This window comes from Trachemys scripta, chromosome 1 (genome assembly GCF_013100865.1).
Source record: "Trachemys scripta elegans isolate TJP31775 chromosome 1, CAS_Tse_1.0, whole genome shotgun sequence".
Taxonomy (NCBI): Eukaryota; Metazoa; Chordata; order Testudines; family Emydidae; genus Trachemys; species Trachemys scripta.
In genome coordinates this window covers 234,603,006-234,614,876 of record NC_048298.1, presented here as the reverse complement: position 1 = coordinate 234,614,876, position 11,871 = coordinate 234,603,006, and the positions used below count along the sequence as shown (strand labels likewise).

The 11,871-nt window shown below is 46.5% G+C and overlaps 1 protein-coding gene across 1 annotated transcript in view; it reads right to left on the bottom strand.

Moving 5' to 3' along the window:
- ECRG4 (ECRG4 augurin precursor) overlaps nt 1–10,875 on the bottom strand; it is a 58,783-nt gene extending 47,908 nt beyond the window's left edge. The window contains exon 1 of the mRNA XM_034758058.1: nt 10,724–10,875. Coding sequence (XP_034613949.1) covers nt 10,724–10,750 — 27 coding nt within the window. The 5' untranslated portion in view covers nt 10,751–10,875. The remainder of the gene's footprint in view (nt 1–10,723) is intronic.
- Nucleotides 10,876–11,871: the final 996 nt, after the last annotated feature.

Here is an 11,871-nt window from a genome sequence, read left to right as displayed (position 1 = left end):
CATTAAACCATTCCCTCCATAAACTTATCCAACTTAATCTTAAAACCAGACAGGTCCGTCGCCCCCACCGTTTCCCTCGGAAGGCCGTTCCAATATTTCACCCCTCTGACGGTCAGAAACCTTCGTCTAATTTCAAGCCTGAACTTCCCCCCGGCCAGTTTGTATCCATTCGTTCTCGTGTCCACATTAGTACTAAGCTGGAATAATTCTTCTCCCTCCCTTATATTAACCCCTCTGATATATTTGAAGATAGCAATCATATCCCCCCTCAGCCTTCGCTTTGTCAGACTAAACAACCCAAGCTCCTCTAATCTCTTTTCATACGACAGGTTTTCCATTCCTCTGATCATCTTAGTCGCCCTTCTCTGCACCCGTTCCAGTTTGAGTTCATCTTTTTTAAACATTGGAGACCAGAACTGCACACAGTACTCCAAATGAGGTCTCACCAGTGCCTTATACAACGGAAGCAGGACCTCCCTATCTCTACTAGATATACCTCGCCTAATACATCCCAAGACCGCATTGGCTTTTTTCACCGCCACGTCACATTGCCGACTCATAGTCATCCTGCGGTCCACAAGGACCCCTAGGTCCTTCTCCTCTTCCGTTACTTCTAACCAATGCGTCCCCATCTTGTAACTAAAATTGTTATTATTCGTCCCCAAGTGCATAACCTTACACTTTTTACTATTAAATTTCATCCTATTTCTAATACTCCAATTCACAAGCTCATTCAAGTCTCCCTGCAGAGTATCCCTATCCTCCTCCGAGTTTGCAACTCCTCCCACCTTCGTATCATCCGCAAACTTTATCAGCCCACTCTTGCAATCTGTCCCGAGGTCAGTTATAAATAGATTAAATAAGATGGGTCCCAAAACCGAACCTTGAGGCACTCCACTAGTAACCTCCCTCCAACCCGACAATTCACCCTTTAATACGACCCGCTGCATTCTCCCCATTAACCAATTCCCTATCCATCTTGTACACTCTAGTCTCCGAATAGTGGTTTTTGTAACTGGGCTAGAGTCACTGCCAATAAAGCATTGGGCCAATGATTCTATTCTTAAGGATTGGTTCACATTTTCATTATTAACCCTAATTTGGAAGTTTAAAATTTCAGCTGTTTCAGATCACCTCAGGATGAAACTCAAAAGCTCTGAAAATTCATAAGTAACAGCACTAGACACAGGAGCTAGGAGGACTATAGCCCACTAAAGTAAACAATATGCAGAAAAGGAACTTTTATTTGATTTTTAAAGCATTTCACAGCACCTTTAAAAGTTCTTCAACTCCTGCTGCTAATTTCCCATGTGCAGTCATATGCCTCTTTCTGAAGCTATAAACATTTCCATAGCAATCAATTTGGATGTTACAAAGAGGAAATTATGATGGGGGTGGGGAAATAATCTCTTAAAAGACCCAAAGATTTTACTTTATTGCAAACATTCCTAGTTAAAAAAAGCTGGAAGAAGAAAAATAAAGAAAGTATCAGATATGCAAGACCTAGAGCTGTCTCTAGCGAGTTTGGTTTCTTTCAATGCCTTCAGTAAGACATAAGTGGGACTTTAGTTCACCCTGTAGCTATTGTTGCAAACCCCATTTTTGTTTTTCTGCTGCAAAACGCTAAACAGTGTTTGATCTTAAATACCATCCTACTGCAGTTCCCACAGAAAACCGGGTCAGAGTTTGACCCTTTATTTTTAAACATACTTTTTTTGCATTTAATAATATAAAAAGAAGTAGTTAAAACCAAAATCAAACAAACAAACAAACCCAACATTTCCAGATGCCTGAGGAAATCACAGAGAAGAATAAACTGATTCTGCCTCAAGCTGATGTATTGAATATCCTTACTATGATTGTTGAATAACATATTTTATCTTCCTACAGAGATGACCGCACACAGCCAGATATATTATTTCAATAGCATAAAATAAAAGTCACCAAAATGGCAGGAAAGAAAATAAAAAGATGAAAAACACTAGCTATGGAATTAGGAACATTTTATGGTCTGTCTTTCATCAACATATATATATATATAACATATATAAAACAAATCAGGCAGAATAAAAGTTACATGCAATACTCTAAACATGTGCAAAAGATCATTTTCACTGAAGTGTCTTGAGAGAAAAAAAGCAACTTTTCTTCCAAAAGTCATAACAGTCAAAAGATAAAGGACACTGATCAGACTTTGCTAGCTATCCTTTAAAACACACCATGAACTTGCAGTCAATAAAACGTGCAGATTTGAAGTGAAGTACAACACAACAATGTTTTCTTATGGTTATAATTCTGAGTAAAAAAAAAAATTCTTTCAGAAATGAGGTTGTGTAAATAGAGCCACACAATTTCTTTGTTATGGAATATTGTTCTGAAAATAAATTAGTTAACCACACGCAGAAAATTCTGGTGTTGAGCGTAATCTAGAGGACTGTTGTCCAAATTATGTACTAAAGCTTTGAAGAGTAAGATTTCCAAAGTTAGATGCATCCATTTAGACACATACATTAGGACATATCTAATTTATGCAAGTAAGCACCCAGTTTGGATATGTAATTCAGGTATATTTGCATGTATATGACAGTTAGGTGCCTCACTTTCAAAATCTGGCCCTATATTAAATTCCCTCAAGTGTATCTGGTGAGGAGATAAGCCACAACAGTGGAGGATTCAAAGCAGAACATCTTTCTATTGTGCTCTGAAGGCCTCACTTGTCACTCATGATACCTTAGCAATGAAATGGCAGAGGCATGTTGGCAGAACAGGGTGGGGACCCCGGCAGTGCCAATTGCCTCACTGTAACTGTTTTGTGGGTACCTAGTGATGTTCAATCTTCACAGCTGTCAGGCTGGCAACTATCTCAAGCAGAGAACACATTTTAAACAACTGTATAGAAAAAGACAACATGCAATGGCCAGTAAACTGATGTTCATGAGTCAAAAGGAAAGGCGGGATGCAGATTTTAGTTTCAGGCTTACAAGGTGTTATTATACACAACACTGAGAACAAACTGGATTTTAGACGTGACCGAACCATACTTCCAAAAAGTGCTCTGTTACAACACCTCTGGTAGGGTTACCATACGTCCGGATTTTCCCGGACATGTCCGGATTTTTAGGCTTCAAATCCCCATCCGGGGGGAAATCCCAAAAAGCCGGACATGTCTGGGAAAATCGGGACATGCGGGGCCGGCGGTGCTGAGCCGGGAGCCGGGCCGGCGGTGCCAAACCGGGGGCCGGGCCAGTGGTGCTGGGGGCCGGGCCGGCGGTGCTGAGACAGCGGTGCTGGGGGCCGGGCCGGCGGTGCCGGGGGCTGGGGGTGCTGAGCCAGGGGTGCTTGGCCGGAGGCTGGCCCGGGGCCGGCACCCCAGGGCCCGAGCCGACCCAGGCTGGAGACGCCGGGGGGCCAGACTGGGCCGCGCCTCCTCTCCCCACCCCTCCCTTACCTGCTTCAGGCTTCCCGCGAATCAAATGTTCGCGGGAAGCAGGGGAGGGGGCGGAGCTGGGGCGGGGACTTTGGGGAAGGGGTGGAGTTGGGGCGTGGGCGTGGCCCCGTGGAGTGTCCTCCTTTTGGACACTCAAAATATGGTAACCCTAACTTCTGGAGCTAAGTGAAAACAGAAGCACGCTGAACTTCCTGTGAACAGTTTGGACAAAGGATAACTGCAGTTTCAGGAGAACTTACCACTACTGTCCAGGAACAGGCAGGAAAAACACCATGTACAGCAAAAACAAGGAAACCTGTGGGAAAAAATGAACTGTAGACTAACTAACCTGCTTTACTTTGTCCATGGATTCATGAGAACATTCTTTGACTTGAACAAGCATGTCCAAAGCAAAAGGAAGCTACAGATTTCCCCATCTCTCCCCTGACCCAGGCCATTTTTACAAGGTTTTTCTTTTCCTCTAAAGCAAATGTTACACTGTCTCGACAAGCCTCTAAACAGCTGCTAGGTGAGAACAATACACTGCAGGGAGAAGATAGCAATGACAACCTACTGACTTCTTATGGTAAATATGATGCATTTTACCCATAACAGACACCTATCACAATTACTGTTCGTTTATGGGACTATTTGGAATGCGTCTACTAAAATGATTTTCCTGAACTGAAAAGAGGGAGCTGGGGAGGGGCAGAGGCAGGCAAATGGGGCCAAGAAATGAGCATCTGATTTGGTGTTTTGCACAGGATCCCCATGACACTGGCCACATCAGCAAAAAAGCTGGCCTGCAGCTGTGCATCGTGTACCAACGTGCTGGGGAGCAGGACTGTGCTTGTGAAGCACAACAGAATGAAAGAGAATGACAGGTTTTCATTCTAAGAGGACTTCTAAAGAAAAATCTATTAGTGAGTCTAGGAAGCAAGAGAGATGTGGTGTCCCCTCCTCCTTTCCTGTCCTACCTCAATTCCACCAAGGTAGTGTGAACATGAGAAGATATTACATTAAAAATAAATGACCAACAGCATATGGCTGGGGAACTGCCCAAGAAAATAAAATCCTCCTATGACTGAATTTCCCTTTGATAGGAGACTTTTTCAGGGATAAACTCATTGGTTCCTTTAAATAATACCTGTTAAAGCAGATGTCTGGCTAATTAACAGAGGGGCACACACACGGCTCTGACTTTCATCATTTACTTGGTTAGGAGCAGCTCGTGTTACTGTACTCTGAGCTCAGTTTAACAGAAAGTGCAAGGAATACAATGAAAAGAGAAAATATTCAAATGAACAATACCTGGCATTTCCATAGCCTCTCATCCAAGGATCTCCAAGCACTTTGTAAACCCTCGGAGGAGAGCCATTTAATATCCATATAGCCTGAGTAACCTGACTCTTTGCAGATGAAGTTCTGGTGCATTGGGAAAGTAAAATCCATCTGAACCCCTGGTTGGGATCAGGGCTACAGCATGGCCATCCCATGGCTGCAATTCAAGCCAAAGGCTTAAGTAGAAGCCACAGCCCTTCCACACCATTAGTATAATGTGTTCAGGCCACTGGGCCGTCCTATTCAGGGGCGGCTCCAGGCACCAGCGCACCAAGCACGTGCCTGGGGTGGCAAGGCACAGGGGTCGGCCTGCCGGCCACTGTGGGGGCAGTAGTCAGGGAGCCTTCGGCGGCAATTTGGTGGGGGGTACGCCGAAGCCGTGGGACTGGCGGACCTCCCACAGGCATGCTGCCAAATCCGCATTACCAGCGGACCTCCCGCAGGCGTGCCACCAAAAGCCGCCTAACTGTTGTGCTTGGGGCGGCAAAATAAATAGACATGCGTCAGACGAAGTAGGTATTCACCCATGAAAGCTTATGCTCCAATACATCTGATAGTCTTAAAGGTGCCACAGGACTCACTGTTGCTTTTTACAAAATAAATAGAGCTGCCCCGGTCCTATTGCTGCCCTTTGTGATCCTTTATATGAGACCTGGGCAGAGAGCCCTTCCTCAGCATGCAGAGAGCACAAAGGTTATATGTTCACTGCATACAAACAGAGACATTAGATAAAAACAAATACTCTTCCTGGAAGGTTGCAATGTAACACTAATTTATTTCTTAGAATTCAGAATGGTAACCCACAAGAACCCAGAAACAGAGAGAGACAAAACAGGCTGTCTCCTAAAACAGAGAGAGACAACTCGTTCCACCATATTCTAGACTGGCTGGCTGCTGACTGACAGCTGCTAGGCCCTTACCACGTTTTCCTAATTAGCCCCCTCCCCTGCAAACAGGCCCAAGAAAAAACACTGAAATTGAAAATGACTGTTTAAAATTTTGACAGTTTTCCATAGTCCACATAGGCACAGTTGGTATACAAGCAGCCTCCTCCCCATTCAGTCTCTGGGAGTATTTGGGGATGAAATCGTATGAGGGCCCATTAGTGATGTAAGCCTCACACAGAAAGCACTAATATCCGTCTGCTGCAGGTAAGTAGAAGCGTGGTCAACATCACAGAAGTGTCAATCTCCACCCGCGCAAGGCCATTCACTGGGCGAGGAACAAAGCTGGAACTGGAAAACAAGAGCCCTGATTCCCAGTGCCAGGCTCGAACCACTTGCCAGGCTGTCTCCCCAGATGTGACCACACAACCGACGCGCTAGCGCCGCAGAAAGGAGCTGTATTTTATGTAGTGTCTGTCATACCACTGGTATCCCACAATGCAGTATAAGTTTAGGTAAGACAATTTCAGAATTATTTTCTCTTTCCCTGTGCTATTATTGGCTCCAGGAGATACATCCCCTACTCACACAGATGGGCAGGAAGAGGCAGGGCATGGGCAGGGCCTTGACTCCATTCCCCCTCCTTCCCCCCCAATTGACTCCACCCTTCCAGGACACTGGGGAGCCTACACTGCAACAGATACAGACCTGTCATGGTTTACTCCTTGCTTGGAGTAATGAGGAGACCAAGGAGGCCAGGGGGAGCACACCATGCTAGCCTTGCTAGGGACTAGATCATACAGTGACAACAATCCTGACTGACAACTAGCCCCGTGCCAAAGTAGAGGAGCTGCAGAGGAAAAGGCTGTTCTGTGAACAAATTATTTGCAAGGACAGTGCAGTGGCCAGAGATAGCCGAGGAAAAGGACGTGAGGGCGGAGGGAGAAAGAGAGAGAGAAGCCATGGGGTTGGCTGATGCATTTTCATGAAGGGTTTTTAAAAGCGAAAAGTAATTTTCACTTGAGCTTGAAATTAACATGCAGTCAAAAGGAGCTGTTTGGTAATGGCGGGACACGGCAGCTCTTCATTGTACATGATTCCACGTGAGAGAAACTGGCAGGGCATTCTGCCTATGCTGGGACTTAACTGGGGCAGGTGCCAAGGAACAGATTAAACACGACATATTTCAGTGAGTCCAGCAATGGCACACCTACTCCAGTGAGCTGGTACAGACCAGATGATCAATTCCATTGGTAAGTGTGAATTGTACATTTATTGGTGTAAGTAAGGGAACGAGAACCTCTGCCCTTGAGTAGTTGTCATTTCATCCTGAACAAGGACAACAAACATGGATGGTGACCTTTGGATGTCCTAAAGAGCAGGGGCGCACTAAGGAAGAAGCAGACAGACACATAGCTTTGGAGACATACGTATGACTGGTTGACTTTTAACCCACAGTAGTAAGGAGGGAAAAAACAGACTTAACTGTAACCGGGTTAAAAAAAGGTCCATCAACGGCTATTAGCCAGGATGGAAACGGATGGTGTCCCTAGCCACTAGCAGCAGGTTTGGATAATTTTTGGTGGTGCCCAGAATTGGTCCAAGTCTCAAGTCCTCCCGCCCCTTCCCCCACGTGCCTAAGGCTCTGGGAGGGAATTTGGGTGAGGGAAGGGGTGCGGGCTCTGGGAGCTAGTTTGGGTGCAGGAGAGGGTGCAGGGGGTGAGCTCTAGGAGGGAATTTGGGTACGGGGTGCGGGCTCTGGGCTGGGGCAGGGGGTTGTGGTGCAAGAGGGGGTGAGGGCGTCAGCGCTTACCTCAGGCGGAGCCAGCTCCCAAAAGCAACCCACACACCAGTCAGGCATTGGCTCGGGTCAGGGGCAGCATGCGAAGACCTCCCCTCCCGGGGCCACAGGGATGTGCCGGTCACTTCCGGAAGCGGCACAGAGCGAGCAGGCAGATAGATGCCTTAGCCCCGCTGCGCTGCCAGGGGTGGTCCCTGGGCCCTTTTAAATCACCTGGGGGTGGCAGGCGGGGCAGAGAGATGCTCTGAGGGAGGTGCGCAGGGGTGGCAGGCAGGGCCAGGGGAGAGAACCGGCACTGAGCATTGGTGGAGCTGGGCCCATACAATGCAGAATATTCCTGGAGACCGTACAACTCACCACCCCGTCCCTAGCCCTTGTTTGCAAGATGCTGGGAATGGGTGACAGGGGATGAATCACTTGATGATTTCCTGTTCTGCTCATTCCCTCTGGGGCACGTGGCACTAGCCACTGTCAGCAGACAGTTTACTGGGCTAGATGGACCTTTGGTCTGACCCTGTATGGCCGCTCTTATGTTTGTCACTGACCCTGCTGTGTTTCTGTCCTCTGTACATGTCGTTATTCTAACATATTTCTTCTTTAAAAAGAACAGACAAGCAGTTGAGCCTGACTGGCTATATGTCTTGTCTAAGTCTGTCTTGCCACCAGGCCAATGATCTAATACAATACTTCTGTCATAATAATCAGTAACCTAGCACAACATAGAAAAAAACAGAGTATGGGAGAGGAAGGTTTGGGTTGAGTCACGTGCATGCTTCTGTTTGATGTCCCTTCTCTCTGGGTGTGTGACTTCGAGCTAGGCCAAATTACAAGCACTGCAGATCGACCCGCCAATACCTAAGTATGTTACAATGGGCTATGTGTCAGGCTGTGTTAGACTTTGTACACTGGAGGCTGCTTCCCTGCTCTCTTATGGCTGCTAAACGAATCGTCAACCTAATTTTAACACAGTGTTACATGGTGTAGTGCTTTTTTTTCCCCCAATGCTGCTTTTTAAAAGCGATTTATGAAATAAGAGTGACTGTTCCCTAGCAGAGTGCCTTCCCGTGAGCCTACGGTACTGGACATGCCGGCTTGACTGGCATGTTTCTGGGTCCTTGGGGTGTGTATACAAACGTGCGTGACAAGGATGTTGAAAGTTCTTTGGAAGCAAGGATTTTATCCTATTTAGCATTATTCACCTATCCTTGAGTGCTGAGTATGCTTACAGAGCTAGAGCTGGAACAACAGTAGAATGTATCTAATTATGCAATACACAGCTTTCTCCTGTTGGCTAAAAAGCCTGATTTTGCCATTATTTGTAGCAATTGGGTAACAGTGCTTTTGTATTCATTTGCTGTTGGCAGCTGGCTCTGTGAAATATGAATGCTTATATTTCCCCCTTCCTTCTTTTCCCCTCTCCACAATAGCCTCACTTGAGGCTTGCATAACAGATTGCTTCTTTGAAACTGGCATTTATGTCTCTTTGTTTGCTTTTCTCCTGACTCAAAACTTCAATCACCCCACTGTACCAACATGTGTGCTTTCTCATTATTCTCTCCACGGCTTCCTCGCAGAGCTGCAGCCCCCATTGGGCTTTCTGCTGCCCCTTGAAGAAAGCAATTGCTGGTTACAAAGCAGTGTCTGAATTACATTGTTTTATTCAATGCCTGGTGATCTTGTAACCACTTCTTTCCCTCTTTTGCTTTCCACTGCACATGAAAGAGCTGCTTAGAGCCCAGCACCTCCAAATCCTGCCCGTGCCTGCAGCAGCCAGTGAGAATCCCCCCGTTGACATTTTCCACTTCCGGATGCTTCTGTCAGCAAAAATATTTACTGCTTCTGCTGTTCTTTTCTTCCACTTGGCTCTGTCCTTTTGCCAACAGCGGCGGGCTGCACAGAACTCTTTTTTTCCTATGCCTGAAATTGCAAACTAAATTTCAGCAGGCAGAGAGCTGCAAGCAAACTGAGTGTGCAGTGCTGTAAAAATCAGTCAGATTCGCTTTTCCTTTTACTCTAGCTAGAACCTTTTCACTCAGGTGACATCGAACAGGAGTCTGAATCAGACATGCCAAGCCCGCGAGGAAAAAAAACAGACAGTGGGCTTGTTTTGGGCTTAATTGGCTTGTGAGTTGCTTGTTGGCTAATTTTTGTCTTGTAGCTTGTTTGGCTTGTAGCAACTTGTTGCTTCTTTTTTTTTTTTGATCGGCTCCTGGCAAGCAGGGGCAAGGGTGCTGGAGAGAGTCGGGGTGCACAGTGGGCCCACCACAGTCCCAGACTACATGCCGGGGGTATCTAGTCACATAGAGTGTTGGGGTTCTTAGAGATTGGCTTGTTTTGCAATGGGATTAGCTTGATTTATGGCTTCTTGTGAAAGTCGGGGAGCTTATTTACCACGTGAAAGTTCGCAACTGTGGTCTGAATGTATCGGCTTTGCAGAAATGTGGTTATTTAAGTTTGCATTTTGATGCCTAACCTTTCTCTCATTGAAGGCAAAGGTTAAACACTTTTGGACTTCATTGGGCCCTTAAGTTTTCAATATGAAAGTAGTTCCAAGAGAACAAATTGAAAGTATATTGAGGGGGGATAATGTGGAGACATCTCTGCACTGCTACATCTGGTAAACATTATCAGGCAGAGGTCTCAGCAGCTTTGATTTAGGTCAGCCAGCATTAAAGGCAAATCGGGAGTGTTTGCTTTCAGTTCCAATAGAGAACAAACTAATCTGTCATAAACTTCAGGTCTTCACCTGCCCTGCTCAGAGGTCATTACGCAAAGGAGGCAAAGTATTTTGGTGGGGGCATGTTGTGCTTAGCACAATTCTCCTGCTTTGTTCTTCTGCTTCATGGACGGCATCTGTAGGGCTCCGCGAGAGGGGGACCCACTTGTTCAAATATTTTGAATTATAAAATGTTAGTTTAATAAATCTCTGGGAGGAGAGAAAGGAAGAAGAATTCCCCTGGTTCAGTGCTTCCCCTTTGAACCTTGCATATGTGCAGCTGAAGGTTAATGACCTCTGAGGGAGGGCAAGTGAAGATCTGGCTCGTACGATAGATTTCTTCTATTTTTTCTCCTCAGACTTGAAAGCAAACCTGACTGATTCCTTCGCATCCACTCCCCAAAGAAGGACTGATCTGATGCAAAGCCCTGAAAACTCTCTCTGATCATGTTTGCCCACAGTATTCCTTAGCTCAGCCTGCTCCTCCTCCCTGAGAGACTTTTGTATCTGAAAGCGATCACTGCCAAACAAATGAGTAACATTGACTGGGTTACCTTTTGATCCTCGTTCCCTCGGACCATTCCCTTGGAGATTTTAGCTTGTGTTGTTTAGAACTACAGTCGATTCCATTATTAGCAACCGACCTGAGTTGCCAGCAAAAGTTGCCGTTATCCGGCAGTTGCTAGCACGTGAAAGGCAGGTTTGCAGAGTTGCATCCAGAGAAGGAAGCACTGCGGACATGGCCTTCCCTGGCTGCAACCCTGCAAATCTGCTTGTGGGCGGGGCAGCAGTGGGGAGGGGATGTCAGGGCTATCCACAGGGAGTGCCAGCAGTGGGGCCCATGGATCTGCACAGTATCTCTCCCTGCATTTTCTGGGGCTTAGCATGTCCCAGAACTTCCTTCCCTAGGTGCAGGCCCCTTGCAGGGCACAGGGAGTGTGCAGGGAGAGGTACTGGGTAGTCCTGGCATCTGGGCTGCAGCCCTCTTCCTGCGATTGCCCTGCCCCCCAAGCCCACAGCCCTGTACCTCCTGTGCAATCCCTGACCACAAGCAGGTTTGCAGGGCTGCATCCCCAGAAGGAAGCACTAGGACGGATTGAGCACCAGCTACAGGCAGGTTCACAGAGCTGCCACTGGGGAAGGGCCATCGCAGCACTCCCTTCTGGGACTGCGGCTCCGCAAACCTGCCTGCAACTGGGATCTTTCTTCCAAAATAATGTTTGCTAATAAGCGGCATCCCAGTGCCAATATCCAGATCAGTCAATGAGACTGGATTGGTTCCCAGCAAAATGTTGCTATTAACCGGAAGTGGTCATCATCTGGGTTGCTATTAAGCACAATCTACTGGTAACATTAATCCAGATGCCATATCTTGCTACATTAGAGATATTTCCAGGTATTATCTTTGTTCTTTTTAATGCAGTCCTGAATAGGGTGTTGGGTTAAATCAGCGTTTCTAATTCTGGTGGTCATGAAGGAGGGTCTTATTAAAGCACTGGACTGGGACTCGGAAAAACTGAATCAATTCCTGGCTCTGCCACAGGCTTCCTGCATGACCTTCTGTTTCTGGTCCTCTGTCTGCAGAGTAGGGATAACATTTCCACACCCTCAGAGACGGTAAAAGGAGGAACACATCAATGTTTGTGAGATGCTCAGGTACTATGATGATGAGCCCAAATAAGCACCTAGAGAGATAAATGAT